Source organism: Humulus lupulus, chromosome X, assembly GCF_963169125.1.
Source record: "Humulus lupulus chromosome X, drHumLupu1.1, whole genome shotgun sequence".
In the NCBI taxonomy this organism is placed as follows: Eukaryota; Viridiplantae; Streptophyta; class Magnoliopsida; order Rosales; family Cannabaceae; genus Humulus; species Humulus lupulus.
The window spans coordinates 85313085-85334764 of record NC_084802.1 but is presented as its reverse complement, the minus strand read 5'-3'; the positions used below and the strand labels follow the sequence as shown (position 1 = coordinate 85334764).

Here is a 21680-nt window from a genome sequence, read left to right as displayed (position 1 = left end):
TTTACTACCTCAAGTTTATTTGGATCTTTTTTGTCAAAAGTTGTATTTTCTATTTCAATTCTCTTCTTCTTCTTTCTCTATATTTATTTGTATTTTCAGTTATAGAGTTGTAACAGCCTTATTTAATCAATCTATATTTATTTGTAATATATTGCCTAGAGTTGTAATATTCTTACCTATTTCCATTAAGACAATCTATTTTTTCCTAATATCTACTGCTATTCGTTGCATCAAGCCTTGAGGCTTCCCTTCTACCCAACACAGCCAATCAGCATACTTAACTGGCCAAATAGCTGGATGTAACTAGATTTTAATAAGCTCCAAAACCCGTTGAGAGAAAACACAATCAAAGAATAGGTGCATATGAGATTCCTCATCTCTCTCACAAACTGGACACGAAGAGGAGGCTATGTAAATATGACAGCGCAATAGATTGTCTCTAGACAGCAGGTGGCTAAGGACCGATTGCCACAAGATGAAGCGATGCTTTGGAACTGAAAGCCTACACCAAACACCCTTAGCAAAAGAGATTGAATCCCTCTTAAGCATACTGCTGTAAAGAAACTTCAGATTCAGCTTACCATGCACTAACAAAGCCTCCAAATCCGCTTCAGAAAAGAGCTCTTTCAGATAACATAATTTTCTCCAATACCAGCTCACATCAAGTTTTAAAGAATAATCCCAGAAAGTATGGCCTTTGAGATAAAGTTCATCTATCCATTTGACCCACAACACATCTTGTTTAGAGGAAATAGCCCAAATAAATTTGGCTAATAAGACTTTATTTCGCTTTGATCCCTCCTTAAAACCAATACCACCCATAGACTTAGGAAGACAAACCTGATCCCAAGAAGTACAATGAAACTTGTTGCGGTTGCCCTGAGCTCCCCATAAAAAATTTCGATGCAACCTATCAATATCTTGAATGACACTATGAGGTAAAAGGAAGATACTCATCCAATACGAACGAATTCCTAGTAAAACAGAGTGTATCAGTTAAGATCTCCCAACAAATGACAAGTGGCGACTAGACCAAACATGGAGCCGATTCTGAATTTTTTTAAGGATCACACCACAATTAAACGCCTTCCATTTAGTTGGGCGAAGAGTAACACCCATATATTTTAAGGGAAAAGTACCATTTTCAATAGAAACAACACTCAGAATACTCTTCTTCACTTCAGCAGAAATACCTCCAAAAAACACTTGAGATTTATTCAGATTAGTTGTCAGCCCAGAATTTTGACAAAATCTGGTAAATCAATCAAATAAGAGTTGAATAGATCTAAGATTACCCTTGCAAAACAAAATAAGATCATCCACAAAGCAAAGATTAACTAGATGCAAACTTTTACGCATGGGATGAAACCAGAAATCCTTATGCTGAGAAACAAGACTAAGGAGATGAGTGAGATACTCCATGACAAGCACAAACAGCAAGGGAGAAGTATTGTCTCCTCGTCGTAATCCTTTCCTCCCATCAAAACTCCCTTGTAACCTCCCATTCATCAATAGAGTATAAGAGGTACCCGTCAAACAAGCCATAATCCACTGAATAAATTTGCTAGGAAAACAAAAATCTTTCAGAATATCCTCCAAAAAAATCCAATCAAGAGAATCATAGGCCTTACTAAGATCAATTTTGATCAAGCAACGAGGAGAGACATTCTTCCTAGTATAACCATGAAGGAGATCTTGTAGTATAAGAATGTTATGCGCGAGCAAACGGTTCTTAATAAAAGCTCCTTGGTTTTGATGGACAATCACAGGAAGAATTTTTGTCAGCCGATAACAAAGCATTTTTTAGATGCATTTATAAAGAGTGTTACAACAAGCAATAAGTCTATAATCAGCAGCTTTGGCAAGAGTATCTACCTTAGGAATGAGGGACATTATTGTATTGTTAAGCTCAGGAGGAATCACCCCACGATAAAAAAAACATCAGTATCGCCTCTGAAATTTCATCCCCTATATCCTTCCATAAAGATTTATAGAAACCCGAACCATATCCATCTAGACCAGGACTCTTGATTGAGTGAATACTAAATAAAGATCTCTTAACATCCTTCTTAGTAAAAGGCATTATTATACCAAGTTGTTGCTCCAGAGTCAAAACAACCCCTTGTTGAAAACACTCTTGCTCAACCCAAACATAAGCTAAACTAGATCTGCCTAGAAAGCCTTTGAAACGGTTAAAGAAATACTCAACAACCTCAGCATATTTATCAATAATCTGACCCTCATCATTCATGAAAGAAGAAATCTGATTACCAATTTTCCTCTGCTTAAGACTAGCATGAAAATAAGCAGTGTTCTCATCTCCAAATCTAAGCCAACTAATTTTGCTCATTTGTCTAAGGAAACTCTCATAAATTCTGGACTTACAGCCAAACTCAAAAAACGCCTCTTTCTCAGCCTGCTGAAGAGAAATCAACAAAGGGTTCTGTTGTAAAGACATATGGGCTTGCTTATAATTCATTTTAGCTTCAGAAAATTGCCTAGCTGCATCACCTACTTTCAGTTTATTAAACTGAAGCAAAATAGGTTTAAGCCTCTTTAATTTCTTAATGATCCTCTGCAAACTAGAACCAGTAATCGGAACAGATCAGTTACTCAAGACTGTAGTTCTAAAATCCTGATGATCAACCCACATGTTGAAATACTTAAAAGGTCGAACCCCTAATTGCTGCACAAAAATAGTTTTGATAAGGCAAAAATAGTGATTTGATATAACATCCCAGTTGATACGAGCTTCAAACTCAGGAAAGGCATCTACCCAAGCTTCATTAATGAAAACTCTATCCAATTTAGAGAAAATTCTGGTACCTTCCATTTGTTTATTAGACTAGGTATAATGAGAACCACTCGAACATAACTCTGTCATCATAGAGCAAGCCCTCCAATGACGACCATCTTCCACTTCCAACTCAGTAACTGGCCTACCACCAATACGATCATCATAATCGAACACTGCATTAAAATCCCCAACTACTATCTAGGGAAGAACAAGAAACTCAATCAATGACAACTGAGGCCAAAGACTTTTCCTCTCCTCCACTGAATTCCTACCATACACAAGAGTCAAGCAAAACTTCAGCGAAACACCCTTAATCTTCACATAGCAATGAATGAATTGGTCATCTTCCTGAAGTAAACTTAGGGTCACAATATCAGCCTTCCAAACTAACAAAATCCTACCCTCCACAGTCGGGCTACTAATCCAGTCCCAGCCCATGAAAGCATTCCGCATCATTTCCTCAATCTTATTGCCTCGCAATTTAGTTTCTAGAAAAGCACCTAAGCCAACTTTATTGAACCTACAAAAATCTATCCAAGACATTTGCTTATTCCTATTATTCAGACCCCTAATGTTCTAACACAGTATGTTGCACCCTTCCATTGGAATCCTTGACCTCTTGTTGACTCTTCTTTGAGACCTCCAAATGATTCTCCTGCAAGACACTATATTTGTTAGTCCTCAAATTCAGAGAAGCTGTAGCATTTTGTTTATTTCCTCCCACTTTTTTTGGGGTAGTCCACTTCATCTCCTGCCCATCTGTAGAACAACTAGCCTCCTTTAATTTACCTTTTTGTACAACCTCGCCAGCCACCAGCTCTTGAGGATCCTTGGCCAAAGATTCAGAACCAGGTACAGGAGGAGCATGGGAACCCACAAATTCCCCTAACTCCAGACCAGATTCCTTCTTCTTTGGCCTCCAAACTGCCTCCTGAACACACTTGCAACTACCAGAAGAATGACCAAAATTTTTACAATTCGAACAATGAGTAGGAAGCCATTCAAACTCTATAACCTGCTCCATTAGTTGACCTCGCTCATTAATAAAACTGATGAACTGAGGTATACGATCTGAAATCTCAATACCCACAAAACTCTAGCAAACTTCACCATAGACCTTTCCTTTGTAACCTTATCAATCATCATGGGTTTACCAATGGTACTAACAAGAGCACTCAAACTTTTAATACCCCAATATTGAAGACCAAGATCAGGTAACCTAATCCAAACCGGAACTGATTTCACCAGACTCATATTGTCTAAATCAGTTGACCAAGGCCTCAGCAGAACAGGTTTCCTGTCAAAATGAACAACACCAGATTCCAACACCATATCTCGAGTAGCAACATCTCAGAATTTGACAATAGTATGACCTGCATTCATATGAGCAATTCACTCAATACCAAGTTTACCCCATAATCGTTTGACAAACCCTTCAAAAACAGCAAAAGGGGGATTCGCTCCTAAAACAACATATACCATAGCTGATTGCCAAAAGGAAGCTTCCACCTCTATCTCCTCCACATTTACTTGAGCAATCAATTTCCCATCTCGGATCAAGGGCTCCTCATAAGTAAGCCGAGCACCACCCTGAGCAATAAAAGAATCCTGAAATTTGGACCATTTTTCTTTGGCCAATTCATGGAAATCCTGTTCCTCGATTTCCTTCACCCTAGACCTAGAACCAGAAATTCCCTCATCTGCAATCAATTCACAGTCATCTAGTATTCGGCCCTCCCCAATCACTTGAAATTCAGCAACGGTATCAGAAAAGATCTCCTCCGGAGGATTCCCACTCACGTCATCAGGTATCTCCTCTATAACAGAATGAGGCTTGACAGAACTAACCACTTTCTCAGGTGATCGAATATCAGGCTTCTGAGAAGCTTTCTTTCGCCTCACCACGGGGAGAAGGAAAACCAATCGCACAAAATAAATATTATTATAGTTGTACGCCCTAAATATCCACGAGTTATTAGCAAGCTGGTAAAGGGTGTAATTCAGTCCGCCACATGTAAATCGTCCACCCGAAGCTGTTGTTACAAGTCTCCGCCTCCCTAGCCCGAAGCTGGTCAGAGAGTTAGCAGTCTACTCGAAGGCAGTGGGTCAGCACTATGGATATCATGAGCTGGCGCTACATCGAGCTCAAGGTGCAGCATAGATCTGACACTCGAATCCTTGTAAAGGCTACCACGCAATGTAAACGTTCACATATCAGACATCACGTGTCTATTCCATTCCTGAATTCTCGGACACGTAGCATAAACGTGCGTGTTCAGGCACCCCACGACAGGTTTGGGCCATGCGACCCTTTATCTCCCCTTACCTATTGATTAGACAACACCTCATTGTCAGGTTTTAGGAATTAATCATAAGTTTCACAGATATGACATGATGGGTAAGAAGGTCACGGGATGACCCCCTTTACTAACACCCAAATATCCTCTCCCTATAAATACCAAGACCCTGGGCGTTGCAAGGGGTTGGCATTTTTATTGTAAAGAAACACTCTGTAAGGAATACTTGAGAGATATCAATAATATTGACTGGTGGACTAGAAGGATTTTAACCTTCGAACCACCCAAAAGGAAAGGAGTGATAACCTACCCATTCACCAGTTTAGAATTAAGTTATCTTCATATTACGGTTCATTTTTTAGCACTAATCCATCCCGTTTATTCGTATAATTATCTGTTGCCGAATAACCGCGTCAACAATTTGGTGCTTTCATTGAGAGGATTTAGATTGGTGCTATCACAGAAACTTGACCATGGTGGTTACTCGTTCGAGGCATGGTAACGAAGCGGATCAACATGATGGACATGAGGCCCACCATGCCACCATATCCGAGGAACAAAACCCTGAGGTCCAGCAGCGACCGGGAAAGCAACCTATGGGCCAGGGCGACACCGGGAGTTCAGCACCCCGGCCACCAAATCCGAACCCGGATTTCTACACGGCGATAGAGATGGAGAACACATAGTTGAGAAGTTAGCTGTCAAAAGCAAACAAGCAAATCGAATAGGTCTTGGCCCGGTTACCCCCTCTTACAACCGACGCTAACATCAGAAAGAGGCATAGTGGGACTCATAGGTCCCGCCGGGATGACCGGTCCAGGCCCAGTCGATCAGTCAGAACCTCAACTTCGAGTTCTACTCCCACGTCACACCACCACCAGGAAACTGTGTTTGAGGAGTTTCCTAGGGCCGATTAGCAATTCAGCCGATCGGTCTGAACCTCAACTCCTAGCTCGATTCCACCCTTGAACGCACCCAGAAGGGCCCGAGGTAGCTCGCGGAGGAGATCTGGGGAGGGCTCGTGAAGACAGCCTGCTCTGGCCAGCCATCCTACACTACGATCAGACCGACGAGCGTAGGACGCGGGGAATGGTAGAGTGGAGCGGCCGTGACCTAGCTTGATCTACCTAGATGGGACTAGGATCACTTCACCAGTTAGGCATCCCCCGTCGCCCATAAGATATCCATCTCCTCCCCGTCCAGTCCGGGACATTCTGGCTCATGGGAGCAGTAGGAGAAATCCTTCTTCCGCCGGTCCTTCCCATCGCAGCCGAGCGCACGGGGAAATCCCGGATCCTCAGCCTCAGCAGCAGGCTCCAAGTTTTTCAAACGGGAGTTACTGTACCGGGAGTCATCGAAGTGGCATGTCCAGTGAAGACCTGCGCCATCGTTTGAGTTCAACTCAAAGCCCTTGGGCCGCCCCTCGGGCCGACCTTCGAGATCGCCTTAACTCACAGAGAGGAGATCCGGCTAGAAATGGTAGTCATGCTCACCAAGGAGAGGGTCTGTCGAAAGTACGTGACAGTGGGAATGTCCCACCTAACCAAGCTCAAGCTTGGAGGGAAAATAACCCGCCTAACGCTTACAATGGAACTGGAGCTGTTGAACAGCCCCAGAACAACCAAGGAAGTAAGGACCAAACCCTAGAGCGTCTAGCTCAGATGGAGCTGATGAAGAAGCTCTTATCGGAAAAGGAAAAAGATGAGTATGACTCGGGGGACGAACTCGAGCTCTTCGCCCCCAGCATAGCAGCCACAGCGTATCCACCTGGTTTCCGTATGCCCCACTTGTCCAAGTTCGATGGAGACGGAGACCCGTCGGATCATTTGGGTATGTTCAACACCCTGATGATGGCCCACAACATCGGCCCCGAGCTAAGATGTTTGGTATTTCCTTCCACCTTGACTGGGCCGGCCAGGCAATGGTTCAAGCAGAATAAAAAGCAGTCCATTAGCTCGTGGAAGACCTTTTCTGCTGACTTCAAGAGGGCATTCCGAGCTTCTCAGGCTGCCCGCGTCAAAGCCGACACCCTGGCAAACGTGAAGCAGCAGCCCGAGGAACCTTTGAAAGCTTACCTGAGCAGGTTCACAAACGTCGTGGCTCGAGCCAGGGACGCGGATGATAATTCCAAGCTTATGGCCTTGAGGACTGGAATCCTCGTTGGAGGCAGACTATGGAAAGAGATACAGAGAAAATGTGTCAGCACCGTAGACGAATTCCTAAACAAGGCCCAGGGATGGATAAACCTGGAAGAGGTGCGAGCATCGGTCGCGGGAACCAGCCAAGCCCCTGATCAGCCCGTTGGAGTGGGAACGGATGTCGTGAAAATGACTCAAACTATTACAAAGAATAACCAATTGGGTGGAGGCAAGAGAAAAGGGAGCAGTGAGGGCAGCTAGCACAACCCAAAGAAGAACAAGCCCATGGAAAAATTTAAGCTAGTCTATGCGACTTTCACCGAGCTCACAAACACTAGGGAGAACATTTTCCTAGCAAACTCTGCCCGCCTTCCCTAGAAAAAGCCGGAGCCTTTGAAGCACCAGAAGGCCAAGAGGGACCCCTCCAAGTTTTGTCGATTCCACAATGACATTGGCCACAACACTGACGATTGTAGGAATTTGAAGGATGAGATCGAGACTCTCATCTGAGCCAGACCCTTGGCTCAATATGCACGGAATAGAGTTCCCACCGATCAACTGGCTCCAGAAGCTCCGGTAAGTCAACCCGGGCCCTGGATAAATCAGGACACCCCTCCTCCTGCGATAGGAGGAGAGATATCCACGATCTCCAGAGGCCCCCATTTGGCCGGCCCGAGCAGAGGTGCCCAAAAGAGGTATGTCAATGAGTTGAAGGCTCATAATGGAGTGGAATTCGTCCCAAAGCGGCACCTGCCCAAACAGCAACGACTAGAGAAGCAGCCCATCAATTTTATCGAGGAGGATGCTAGTCACGTCCAATTCCCCCATAATGATCCACTAGTCATAACTGCCCAACTCGCCAACCGGAGAGTTAGGAGAATACTGGTCGATAATGGGAGTTTGGTGAACCTGTTGTTCTAATCTGCGCTGGAGAAGATGGGGCTATCCGTCACCGAATTGAGGGCCACCTCCATGATGCTGTATGGATTTTCCGGAGAAGGGTTGGCAGCAATAGGAACAATTGAGCTGGTGATTACCTTGGGAAAGGGACCCCGGACTGTCTCTAAACTCCTCGAGTTTGTGGTCATCGATTGTCCCGCCGCATACAACGCTATTCTGGGCCGACCTACATTGATAGCATTTGAAGCCATAACCTCTATCCGCCATCTCGCTGTCGAATTCCCCTCCTCCACGGGGATATGCACAATTTGAGGAGATCAGCTCGCTGCCAGGGAATGCTATAGCATTTCCATGAAGGGAAAGTCACGACCTGGGCAGCAGGCAATGACCATTCAGGGCGGGAATGAGGAATCTCAGGAAATAGTACCTATTCCTGAGATAGAAAAACCTCAGAATGCCAGGGGGGAGAGTATCATCTTAAATAATGATATCGACCCCAGAATAGGCGAGGATAGATCCGAGCTCCAGGCCATCGAAGAGCTCGAGGAGGTGAATATCGACCCACAAGACCCCTCGAAGGTGGTAAAGCTCAAGAAAAACCTATGTAGCGAAAGGAAGGCGGAGCTGATTAGGTTTCTACAAGAAAATCTAGATGTGTTCGCCTGGTCTCATGGAGACATGGTAGGGATCAGCCCAAGCGTCATCATGCACACCCTCCACCTGGATAAGAACGTGCTTGCAAAGTCCCAGAAACAAAGGCGCCTGGGCACGACCCGAGCTGAGGCCCTAGAGGAGGAAGTAGCTCGGCTCTTAAAGTGCGGCTTTATCCGCGAGGCAAAGTTCCCGATCTGGATCACCAATCCTGTTTTGGTCCCGAAGCCCAACGGGAAGTGGCGAACCTGCATCGACTTTTTCAATCTAAACAAAGCCTGCCCCAAAGATTGCTTCCCTTTGCCAAGGATTGACCAATTGGTAGATGCCACGGCGGGCCACGAGCTCATGTCTTTGATGGATGCCTACTCAGGCTATAACCAGATCACCATGAATCCGGCGGACCAGGAACACACTAGCTTCATGACCCCAGCTAATGTTTATTGTTACAAGGTCATGCCTTTCGGGCTGAAAAACACAGGAGCTACATACTAGAGGTTGGTAAATAGGATGTTTACCAATCAGATCGGGAAAAATATGGAAGTGTATGTTGACGACATGTTGGTCAAGTAAAAAACTGCCGATAACCATGTCTCCGATCTAAAGGAATGCTTTAAGATTTTAAGAGAATACGGCATGAGGCTAAACCCCCAAAAGTGTACTTTCGGGGTTGCGTCAGGAAAATTCTTGGGTTTCATTGTCAATACCAGAGGAATAGAGGCGAACCCCGATAAGATCAAGTCGCTACTCGAGATGCCCTCACCCCGGTTGCGAAAAGACGGTCAAAGTCTGACAGGAAGGGTGGCAGCCCTTAATCGGTTTATTTCCAAATCTACTGACAAGTGTTTGCCATTCTACAACCTGCTCCGGGGAAATAAAAAATTCGAGTGGGCCGAAGAGTGCGAACGTGCCTTCCTCGACCTGAAAGCACATTTAGCCGAGTCGCCCGTATTGTCCAGACCAACAGCAGGAGAACCTCTTTTCCTTTACCTAGCTGTCACGGAAGACGCGGCTAGCGCCATACTGGTCCGAGAAGAAGACCGGTCTCAAAAGCCAGTCTATTACATCAGCAAGAAGCTTCTCGGAGCTGAATCTCGATATCCGTTGATGGAAAAGATGGCCTTCTGCCTTATTACGGCCTCTCGAAAGCTCAAACCATATTTTTAGTCCCATTCAATACACGTCATAATCGATAAGCCTTTAAGGCAGGTTTTGCAGAAACCTGAAGCATCGGGACATCTGTTGAAATGGGCTATCGAGCTCAGCCAATTTGAGATACTGTACGCGTCGCGAACTGCTATAAAAAGCCAAGCCCTGGCTGATTTTGTGGTAGAATGCACAGGATTTCGAGAAGACCCAGTGGAAGAACCTGCTCGAGCCTCATGGAAAGTCTTCGTAGATGGCTCGTCTAACAAGAATGGCTCCGGGACTGGAATCATATTGATATCCCCAAAGGGACATCGATTCCACTCTGCATTGTGATTTAGATTCAAAGCGTCCAACAACGAGGCCGAATACGAAAATTTATTGGCTGGGCTAAGGGTGGCCTAAGAGCTGAAGGCCAGCTCCGTCCAGTGCTACAGCGATTCCCAGCTCATGGTAAACCAAGTATTAGGAGAATACCAAGCACGGGGAACCAAGATGGCTGCTTACCTGGCCAAGGTAAAGAAAGAGCTATCCGCCTTTGAGCACGGCTTAATTGAGCATATACCTCGGGAGCAGAATGCCAACGCTGACGCCCTAGGAAAGCTCGCCACCTCCGGGGAGGCAGAAACTTTGGGGCTGGTGCCGGTAGAGTTCTTGGAAAGACCAAGCATAGAGGAAATCGGGGCGGAGGTCGAGATGATCGACACCAGACCGACCTGGATGACTCCCATCCTCAAGTACCTCACAACAGGGAAGTTACCCGAGGAGCGGAACGACGCAAGGAGGGTACTTTACCAGGCTCCGAGGTATGTAATGGTAGACGAGATATTGTACCGGCGTGGCCACTCTTTACCTCTTCTGTGGTGTATTCTGCCAGGCGAGGCGAAGACCATTTTGCAGGAGGTGCATGAGGGCTTTTGCAAAGATCACGCTGGGGGGCAAAACCTGGCCTTTAAGATATTGAGGCAAGGGTATTATTGGCCCACTCAGTCAAAGGACTCAATTTCCTATGTCTGAAAGTGTAACAAGTGCCAGCGATTCGCCACAATTGCCCGAGCTCCTCCAATCGAGCTGAAGATGATCTCATCCCCATGGTCATTTGCGGCCTGGGGGATTGACATAGTTGGTGCCCTTCCCACAGGAAAAGGAGGAGTTCGCTAGGCGGTGGTGGCTATCGACTACTTCACAAAGTGGGCAGAAGCAGAGCCCCTGGCGACGATCACTTCAAAGAGGGTCCTCAACTTCGTGGTCAAGAATATTGTCTGTCGATTCAGGCTGCCAAAGAAGATCATGTCGGATAATGGAACACAGTTCAATAGCGATCTCTTCACCGAATTCTGCGAGAGGCACGACATAGTTAAAAGCTTATCCTCCGTGGCCTATCCCCAGGCCAATGGGCAGGTCAAGGATGTCAATAAGACGCTAAAAGCAAGCCTTAAGAAGAGACTGGATGAAGCCAAGGGAGTTTGGCCCGAACAGCTCCCCCAGGTACTGTGGGCATACCGGACCTCGCACCGAACTTCGACGGGTCACACTCCTTTCTCCCTGGCTTTCGGGAGTGAGGTCGTCCTTCCTGTCGAAGTAAAGGTAGCCTCGCATAGAGTATAGACATTTGACCAAGACCGCAACGACGAATTGCTCTGCGCGTCCCTCGACCTAATTAGCAAAAAATGAGAAGCTTCACAGCTGTAGCTCGCACATTATCAATAGAAGATCACTCGTTATTTCAACTCAAAGGTCAAGAAGCGCATCTTTAGCGTAGGCGACCTGGTACTCAGAAGAGTCTTCTTAGCCGGTAAGGATCCCAAGGACGGAGTGTTGGGACCAAACTGGGAAGGGCCCTATCAAATAACGGAGGTCGTGAAAGAAGGAACCTTTAAGCTAGCTCGGCTTAATGGAGAAATGGTCCCACAGACTTGGAACGCTATACATCTGAAGAAATATTATCAGTAATACTTTTGTAAGGCTTAATTCGAAAAGCCACCTTTGTTTATTAAATAATGAGAGATAGTCTTTTCGTTTTATCGTATATGTTTGTGGATGTAATGTTAAAAAAGCACGTTTCAAGCAACCACAAAATGTCCTTTCCTGGTTACTTGGGGGGCATATATCCAGGATACAACCAGGTCCTAAACTTGGAAGTTGATTCAAATTGATTAATCGATGTTTTTCTTAAAAAGCACAAGATATCAATAAAGAATTAACGCGAACTAAGTTTTTCAAAATTAATGTCCTGGATGCAACCAGGCCCTAAACTTAGAAGTTGATTCAAATTGATTAATCGATGTTTTTCTTAAAAAGCACGAGATATCAATAAAGAATTAACGCGAACTAAGTTTTTAAAGTCAACGTCCTGGATACGACCAGGTCCTAAAACTTAGAAGTTTATTTAAATTGATTAATCGATGTTTTTCTTAAAAAGCACGAGATATCAATAAAAAATTAACGCGAACTAAGTTTTTTAAAGTCAACGTCTTGGATACAACTAGGTCCTAAAACTTATAAGTTGGTTTAAATTGATTGATTGATGTTTTTCTTAAAAAGCACGAGATATCAATAAAAAATTAACGCGAACTAAGTTTTTTAAAGTCAACGTCCTGGATACAACTAGGTCCTAAAACTTAGAAGTTGGTTTAAATTGATTGATCGATGTTTTTCTTAAAAAGCACGAGATATCAATAAAAAATTAACGCGAACTAAGTTTTTAAAGTTAATGTCCTGGATACAACCAGGTCCCAAAACTTAGAAGTTGGTTTAAATTGATCGATCAATGTTTTTCTTAAAAAGTACGAGATATCAATAAAAACACTAACAGAAACTAAGTTCATACCAAATGTGTTGAAAATAAATAACGATAAAGGTAAAAAATAGATTAAAGTGAAATCTGGGGAAACCAATTGTCTCGAGGAGAAAAAACCTTGTGGTAAAAGATTACAAATAACAAAAAAAAAGAAGGATCAAAAGTCCTAGGCCCCCCCAGGCCGCTCCGACGAAGTCACCCCTTCGGCATCCTGCTCGCCTGCAGCGGAAGTCTTCCCAGTCTCAGAGGGCGCCTCCTATTGAAGTTGAGCCTTAAACTTCTCGAGGAAGGGCTCCCACACCTCCAGCGCCAGGAAGGAAAAATCGCCATCCTGGTTGAAGGCCCAGCAATGATAAAGCATGGCCTCCATGGAGGAGCTAGAAGATGCCCTCTCTGCCATAAGGGCGGCCTTGGCCTCCTCAAGCTCGACCCTCGCGGCATCCAAGGTGACCTGTGTAGCCTCTCCCTCCATTAGCTTAGCCCAGTTTGCCTTCAGATCAGCCTGCGCAGCGACCAAGGCGGCATGCGTGACCTTCTCGCTTTCCTTGGCAGCCGTCAGGGCAGCCTTGGCATCTCGCTCTTGTTGTTGTGCAGACACGAAAGCGGCTTGAGCAGTATGGAACTCGCCCCTGATCTCGTCAAACCTGGCCCTGGACCGAGCTATGCTTCGATGTAGAGCCAAAGCTGCCTGCAAGGTCAAAAGATAATAATACATGTGCTATAGAAAAAGCAAAGAGAACCATTGATTAGGTAAACTTACCGTGAGGGTCATCCCCAGTGAAGACTCCATAACATTCTCGAGGCTCCTCGTCTCAATCTCCTGCAAGTCCCTTGGGGTGGCATTGTAGTAATGATCCACCGTATAGCTCGCGGTTTCGTAAACCGTCCATCGAAAGGCCTCGGGGATTTTCTCTAGGGCCTGAGTGTTGATCGGGATGCGCACAGTGGGAGTCGGAGCTGGCAAGGTTCCAGTTGGTACCTCCAGTTCCCGAGTAGGGACTGGAGGTCGTGGGGGAGGTGGGGGCATCTTCTTTACGGCGGGAGGGACCTGGCCCCTCCCCTTGGTGGGAGACTTGGAGGTGGTCCCGGGAGGGGGAGTTTTCTTGGTCAACCAGGGCTTCTTTACCAATGGCCTAGACGACCCGGAGGGAGGATTCCCCCCCTGGAAAGTGGATCGCAGGACGTTGTCCCCAGGCTGTGCCATCTCCTCGCCTAAAACAAAGACAAGGAAGCGTTGGTATACATGTAAAAATACTTGATCACAAAAAATCTAAGAATGTATTGAAAAGGTCCTACCCTCCGAGCTAGAGGAGGAATATATCGCCACGACCTCCAGCCGTGGAGCTTCTACGGGGGAGTCTAAGATTATAACTTCACGAATGAGAGGGCGCTCTGGGTCTGGATCTGCCTCAGGACTGGACTCCTCTACATACTGCCTAAGCCCCGGAGTGACTACACCCTCCAGAAGGGAGGGCCACGACCTAAGGTTGGTCCTATACTCCTCAAAAAAGGTTGACCTAAAAGCCAGGGTGTTGTCTACTACTACAGTGCCCCTAGGGCGGCCCATGTCATGGCGCAACACTAGTTGATCAATGCACTGGAGTAGAGTTATGTTACGGTCTGGGTCATTTTGATGACGATGTACGAGATGGCTGGGGTTAAACCTAGCAAGCCGTAGGTCTGCGGCAGCCCTGTCTAAGTCCTTAAACAAGTATGGGTTACCTTGGCCGGAGGGGCCAGCTGCTGCCCCGGACTGGATTCACTCCGCGTCGACCCCCTGGGTGATCTCAAGAGCCCGGTTTCGACGCACGAGCGGCACCTCGTCTTCCTCGTCCTGCTCGTCGTCATCCGCAGCACCCCCCTCGGGGATGGGTGCCAAATCGCGAGCTGCTGGGACGGCCTGCGGCCTCCTCAATGCCAAGGTTTGACCCAGACAAATTAACTTACATGCCAATATCATCTCATCAGACACGAGCTGGCGGTAGTCTTTTTCACTTGATGGGAGCCCCACCAAAGTCTCATATTGACCCCCGAGGGTCACCGATTTAGCCGTCCTCGCAAAAATAGCTGCACGATGGTATTCAAGTCAATACGCATGGAAAGAAACAAATCAGTGATGATTTTGCGAGTTGAGGATAGAAAGAACTTACGAGGACGGTTGAAGTAGTGGTGTTCGCAGTTGCAAAACCCCGTCGACATAAAAAACAGGTCCTTGAAGTCGTTGGGGTGGCTGGGCAGCTCGATGACTGCAGCAGAGTTGGGAAAACAGGTCAAGTAATAGAACCCGTCGCCTCACCCCCGTTGATCCGGGCTGGCTTTGAGGTAGAAGAAGTAGAGAATGTCCACCGGTGTAGGGACCTCCCATTCTTGCTTCAGGAACAGATACCTCAGCCCCGCTAACAGGCGGTAGGAGTTAGGGGCAGTTGAAAGGGGGCCAACTTCACGTAGTTCAGAAAGTCCGCGAAGTACTGGTCCAGAGGTAGAAATGCCCCAACCTTGAGATGTTCGTCGCTCCAGGCCACGAACTCCTCGTCGAGCGGTGTGCAGCTCCGTTCGCCCTCGAGGGGAGGTCAGGCAACAAGAGCGCCTGTCCCAATTTTGATGTTATGGGACAGTAGGATCTTGTTTACCTTCCCTTGAGTTGAACCTTCGAGACTATCCTCTCAGCCTCGAAGAAGGCGTCAGGTCCCACCTCGACCTCTTTCTCCACGGTGGGACCAAAGTGGGGGATCGGGGATTCAGCTACCACCTCCTTCCCCTTGTTGGCCTGCTGGGATGACGAGTCAGCGGCGATCCTTTTGGGCATGTTCTTCCTGGGTCCCATCTGGTTGCCTAACGAACAAAGATCTAGAAAGTTTAGATAGGCGACCCAAAAATAGGAAAGGGAATCTAGCGCGAGAAATGATTTTCATACACTGGCTGAGGTAATCTCAGCCTGCGGTGCGTGAGGCCACGCAGTTCTATGAACACGCGCCTATGTTCCCAACGGGTCCCCGATTGCCCAGGATCCGTGTGTCAGGAGGGTCAGGATAATGCTTGCCTTGGAGGGAAATTTTCAAAAAGCAAAACTGCCTGGGAAGCGTGACCCCTAAGCTACCCGGTTTTGCACCCCAGAAACCTATCGCCTTCCCTTCTCCAAACAGGCATTCCAAAAAGCTACTCAGAAAAGCTACCAGAAAGGTTACCCCGGAATTATCTTGTCCTATATGTCACATTCCTAAACATATTCTCATATGATCGATACCCCTAGGATAAAATCCTACGCACAAAACACCAGCCAAAAAGAAAAACAACCTACAGTGTGCAACTAAGAAAGAAGTTTACCTAACAAGAGAAACAGAAACATCTAAACGTACAACAGGCAGAGGACTTACAATGTTTTTATCGTGTGAAAATCGCAAGAAGCGTAGGAGTCGGAGTCCTGGTGGAGCCTTTAGAACCGGAGTCACGAAGAAACCCTTGTGTCTGGAACGTAGAGACCTCTGGGACGATAACCAGAAGGAGAAAGACTTCTGAGGCTAAAGAAGAGAGAAGATGAGGAAATCTTTTTCAAATAAAGGGTGGCTCATGCGAAAGGTGGCCAACCTTATATATACGTAAAAGGCAAAGGAGCGAGGACCGTTCGATCGCCTTAATGCGAGATATGAGGGTCACAACTTGAAAGACGAAACGACGGCCGAAGTTAGGCTAGGCCATTTAATGCGATTCTTGGAAGCTGGACCATCGCCAACCACGGTGCTCCACATGTCCGATACCAATGCAATGGACGGGACATGAAGAGTCGAAAAAGAAACCTAAAAGCCCCCGTTGTGGCCACAGATGATGTCATGTGTCACGAGCAGGGGTTTGGGGGGCAAATGTACGTCCTAAATATCCACGAGTTATTAGCGAGCTGGGAAAGGGCGTAATTCAGTCCGCCACGTGTAAATCGTCCACCCGAAGCTGCTGTTACAAGTATCCACCTCCCTAGCCCAAAGTTGGTCAGAGAGTTAGCAGTCTACTCGTAGGCAGTGGGTCAGCAGTATGGATATCACGAGCTGGCGCTACATCGAGCTCGAGGTGCAGCATAGATCTGACACTCGAATCCTTGTAAAGGCTACCCCGCAATGTAAACATGCACATATCAGACATCACGTGTCTATTCCATTCCTGAATTCTCAGACACGCAGCATAAACGTGCGTGTTCAGGCATCCCACGACTGGTTTGGGCCATGCAGCCAATTATCTCCCCTTACCTATTGATTAGACAACACCTCATTGTCAGGTTTTAGGAATTAATCATAAGTGTCACAGAGATGACATGACGGGTAAGAAGGTCACGGGATGACCCCCTTTACCAACACCCAGATATCATCTCCCTATAAATACCGAGACCCTGGGCGTTGTAAGGGGTTAGCGTTTTTATTGTAAAGAAACACTCATTAAGGAATACTCGAGAGATATCAATAATATTAATTGGTGGACTAGAAGGATTTTAACCTTCGAACCACCTAAAAGGAAAGGAGTGATAACCTACCCATTCGCCAGTTTAGAATTAAGTTATCTTCATATTACGGTTTACTTTTTAGCACTAATCCGTCCCGTTTATTCGTATAATTATTTGTTGCCGAATAACCGCGTCAACAATAGTAATAATATTTTATAATATTTGAATAGTAAAAAATTAGGATTATATATTATTATCATAATAATATATTATAACATTTAAATTTATATTAATATAATAATTAAATATCTAGTCTTGCATTATATACTATTGTAGTAATGATATTTTATTTTATATTAATATAATTATTCTATTTGTAGTCTTATATTAAATATTATTATAATAATGATATTTTATAATATTTGAATTTATATTAATATAATTGATAAATATCTATTTTTAAGTTAGTCTTAAAGATATATTCCGTTAAATATTTAGAATATTCCGTTAAAGTTAAAAAAAAAAATTGTTAAAACTAAGAATTTCCGTTATCTACACACTTTTTATATAGAAGAGACAATTATTAAATATTATTTTAATAATGATATTTTATAATATTTGAATTTATATTATTATAATTACTAAATATTTATTCTAGAAAATTGTTATAAAAGTTAGGAATATATATTATATGTTATAAATTATTATAACAATAATATCTATAACATTTGATTTTATATTATAATATCTAGTCTTGTATAATATATTAATATAACAATGATATTTTATAATATTTGAATTTATATTGATATAATTAATAATTATCTAGTTATAATAATGTAATTTGTTAATTATTAAATATATCGTACTATATTTAATTATAATAATGATATTTTATAATAATTAAATCTATATTAATACAATTAATAAATATATATTTAATTTAGTTTAAAAATATATTTCGTTAAATATTTATAATATTCTGTTAAGATTAATAAAAAAAACCATTAAAACTAATAATTTATGTTATCTACACCTTTTTATATATAAAGAATATATAGAGATAATAATATATATAATAAGAATATTGATATGTACACTAAAATTATGTATCAAAACATTACGTATACCAATTAATATGACACTAGTTTTTAAAATATTAAGTCCATTTGAAATAAATATAATTGGCTAAAAAAAACTCTCGTGGTAATTTTGATAATGTTTTGAAGTATACTTTTAGCGGATATATCATTACTCGTATAATAATAGGCACATGCATATAATAACAACATTATACAAGCAATAGCGATCTATTACCAACTTAAAATCATGAATTAATGGTATATAAATTAGCGACAATGACGGCGACCCCCTCGTGCTTCCAAAATTACACTAAATTTTAAAGTTAATTACTTTTATTAATAACAACAGTGTAATTCATATTTTGACATAATAAAAAATCATTGGAAAATTGATTTGTGAATATTGCCTTTCTAATAATTTTGTAGTTATTGGTCAATCGCGTGGTGTTTGAATACATCACTTTTGGATTACCACATTCTCGCCACAAATATGGTACTAGTAGCAGCGATGCTGCGTTGCCCATACGTCATACCGAATTGTTGCAACAGTTTTTTTTTTTAATATGAAAATATTAAAATTTTTAATTAAAGATATTAGTGCTATTAATAAATAAGATTATATAATTATTATATTTAAATATTTAATTTTTAATATTTATAACATAAATAATGAATATTTTATGCTATAAATATTAAAATTTAAGTACAATAATTATATAAATTTAAATATTTATGGGGTTAGCATTTAAATTTGTTTATATTTGTCACTTAACAAAAAATATAAAAGTTAAAAAAAAAAATCAAATATTTATGCCCAAAAAAAAAAATTCAGTAATTAAGCGCAACAAAAAAACTTAGATAAGGGTAACTCCATGAATTAACCCTATTCAGCCCTATATTTATAACTCTAACCCTTAGTTAAAGTTTTTCACATTTTTGACTCTTTAAGACAAAATTACCCCTTTGTTAAACAAATAAAACTCTATTTCAGTTTCTTACTCTTCCCCCTTCCCGTCCGTTGAAAACCCTCCCTCCCAAACCCAGATTTCTTCCCGTCGAAGCTGCGGTGGTACTCCGGCCAGCACCCACCTCGTCCCTCCTCCCAGTCGCGTCATCATCTCCACAGCCACCAGCCCCTTTTACACTCTTGGTCCCGACCCCACGAACCCATCCCCTCCGCTTGGTCCCGACCCCGAACCCACCCACATTGCTGCCTAGCCGTGCTTCGCAGCCATATCGTCGAGCCCACGTCGCCGGAGCCCAAGGTTTACAACACCTAAGACCCCACACTCCCCTTGCAAGCCTGATACCCTAGCTCAAGGTATTGTTGTTGAGATCCCTTGTTGTTATTATGACTCCTTTGTTTATTTTGAATTTGTCATATTGATGCTTTGAGATTTGATGGTTGTGGTTGGAAACATGTTAGAAGAATGTAAGGTTTGGACTTTGGTTAAATTTCTAACTACTTGAGGCATGTTTTAATTGGGAAATAAGGAGTGAATTTAGTGTGAATTTGGTGTGAAGTGAAGTTATTGTGAACCATATGTAATTTCAGTGTGAACAATGTGTGAAATTGGTGTGAACCATGTGTGATTGTGGTGTGAATTTAGTGTGAACCATGTGTGAAGTGAAGTTGTTGTGAACCATATGTAATTTCAGTGTGAACAATGTGTGAAATTGGTGTGAACCATGTGTGATTGTGGTGTGAACCATGTATGAAGTGAAGTTGGTGTGAACCATGTGTGATTTTAGTGTGAATAGTGTGTGAATTTGGTGTGAATAGTGTGTGAACGATGTGCGAACCATGTTCCAAAATTATGGTGAACAATGGGAGAATGATGTGTGAACCATGTGTGAATTTGGTGTGAATGGTGTGTGACCATGTTTAGAACTTATGGTGAATAATGTGTGAATTATAAAAGGAAACTACACTAACTAACCCTATTAAAAGTGATTCTTGAACCTTTTCTTGATTATAATAAGCCATTATTAGACTTATTTCCTTATAGTGAGGCAAGAGTATGATGAGAAACTTTTACATACTGTCAATATCAAATTGTACTATCTTATTTTGAAGTGTTGAAATAATTTCTAAGTGATGTGTATTATGGTATGGCCTCGGCTGAAATCATGAATATATATATACATATATTTCTTTAATATAACCAAGAAATAAGCACTGGTTACATGAAAACTTATGATGCATAACTTATATATGAAATTCCACCACAAATCTACAGACTGATGCATAACTTGATAAACGAAAAAGTAAAATTTGATATAGTTTTTGCAAGAGAAGATTTGATTGACTGACTGGCTTGTATTAAAAATATAATGTCTCAAACTACCAACCAATCAGTGTCCAATCAAATGTAGATGGACTAATAGTAAATTTGAATTTAAAGATATTATAATAGCTTATGACAGCAAAATTATTGGTCTTTTAGATCAAGGAATCAAAACTACTGACTTTTCTTATTTAGGTAGCATTTTTAACTAAAATGTGGGGGATTTTTTTTAGTCAAACATGATAAATATTGTAAAAATTCGAAGAAAAAGTTTGTAACATAGATGTATATTGAATGAGCAAGTATTTCCATAGACCTATAAGGCTATAAAGCAAGTACTTAATATGAGAATCTTTGAAAATTTGGACTGAGAGAGAGAGAGAGTTCTTATTTGGTCTTATGAACCTTATGGCTCGTTTAGTGTGCAGATTGGAGTAGACTACTCTAGAATATTGATTAGGATTGAAGATGATAAAACACCTATTAAGATTATCTATAATAGACGAAAGAGTGGTAATTTCTGTTTCTTAGGTTGACTAGAATGAGGAATGGGATTGTATTTTGGGAACTTTTGAGGAAATAATATTCTGGTTGTTGTGGGGTATGCACTATGATTAGGCTTGTTTTAGTTATAATAATTGTTATTTAAGGATGTCTCTCACATTAGTTACCATATGTACTAAGTGGTCAAGAGTAAGACATAGCTTATGGCAATGCTGGCCAGAGTTGCATTTGGTTCTGCATTTTCTTTAGAGATGAAATAACTTCTGCATATTTCTTTAGTCCAAATGCAGATTTGGCCTATGAATTTCTCTACGAAGCTCATCTTCTTGCGCAATTGCAGCCAATGGGAAAGCAACAGTGAGTGAAAAATCTTTAGAATATGTGTTAATATCTCACATTGTCCAAACAATTGTCTTGAGCAATATTGTTGAGGATCATAATCATATTTAGACCACATGTTCTGATATATATTTATGGCAAAGCAAACAACTCAACAGTGGAGAAAAGGTGGTTTAAAATTAAGGTGACAACTAGAATTTGCAGTTGGTACACGTGGGGCTGCATAATTGGTTTGGCAATCATTTTCTGATGTGTTTTGGGTTTTTGATTGAGAAATATCTTAGCTCAAGCAAGACCAACAGTGGGATGGCT

General features: G+C 42.7%; 2 protein-coding genes across 2 annotated transcripts; both read right to left on the bottom strand.

Moving 5' to 3' along the window:
* Positions 1-303: 303 nt before the first annotated feature.
* On the bottom strand, positions 304-1800 carry LOC133806013 (uncharacterized). The gene is made up of 3 exons (XM_062244147.1): positions 1296-1800; positions 1140-1205; positions 304-974 (listed from the first exon to the last, which is right to left on the bottom strand). Exons 1-3 carry the CDS (start codon positions 1798-1800, stop codon positions 304-306), a joined length of 1242 nt encoding a protein of 413 aa, XP_062100131.1.
* A 109-nt stretch (positions 1801-1909) lies between these two features.
* LOC133806011 (uncharacterized) lies at positions 1910-4129 on the bottom strand. The gene is made up of 5 exons (XM_062244146.1): positions 3952-4129; positions 3379-3868; positions 3077-3317; positions 2877-2995; positions 1910-2582 (listed from the first exon to the last, which is right to left on the bottom strand). The coding sequence occupies exons 1-5, from the start codon at positions 4127-4129 to the stop codon at positions 1910-1912; spliced, it is 1701 nt and encodes a 566-aa protein (XP_062100130.1).
* Between the last annotated feature and the right edge of the window lie 17551 nt (positions 4130-21680).

What these genes read in the sequence shown, in the direction of transcription:
- LOC133806013 (XM_062244147.1), bottom strand. Translation starts at nt 1,800, where the DNA reads ATGCTTTGTTATCGGCTGACAAAAATTCTTCCTGTGATTGTCCATCAA. An exon ending in TCTTATTTTGTTTTGCAAGG is followed by an intron (nt 1,206 to 1,295) that starts GTAATCTTAGAT and finishes ATAAATCTCAAG; the next exon opens with TGTTTTTTGGAGGTATTTCT. An exon ending in TGTTGTTTCTATTGAAAATG is followed by an intron (nt 975 to 1,139) that starts GTACTTTTCCCT and finishes CTGTTTTACTAG; the next exon opens with GAATTCGTTCGTATTGGATG.
- LOC133806011 (XM_062244146.1), bottom strand. Translation starts at nt 4,129, where the DNA reads ATGGTGTTGGAATCTGGTGTTGTTCATTTTGACAGGAAACCTGTTCTG. An exon ending in GGAAGGGTGCAACATACTGT is followed by an intron (nt 3,318 to 3,378) that starts GTTAGAACATTA and finishes AGATTTTTGTAG; the next exon opens with GTTCAATAAAGTTGGCTTAG. An exon ending in TGAAGTTTTGCTTGACTCTT is followed by an intron (nt 2,996 to 3,076) that starts GTGTATGGTAGG and finishes GTTCTTCCCTAG; the next exon opens with ATAGTAGTTGGGGATTTTAA.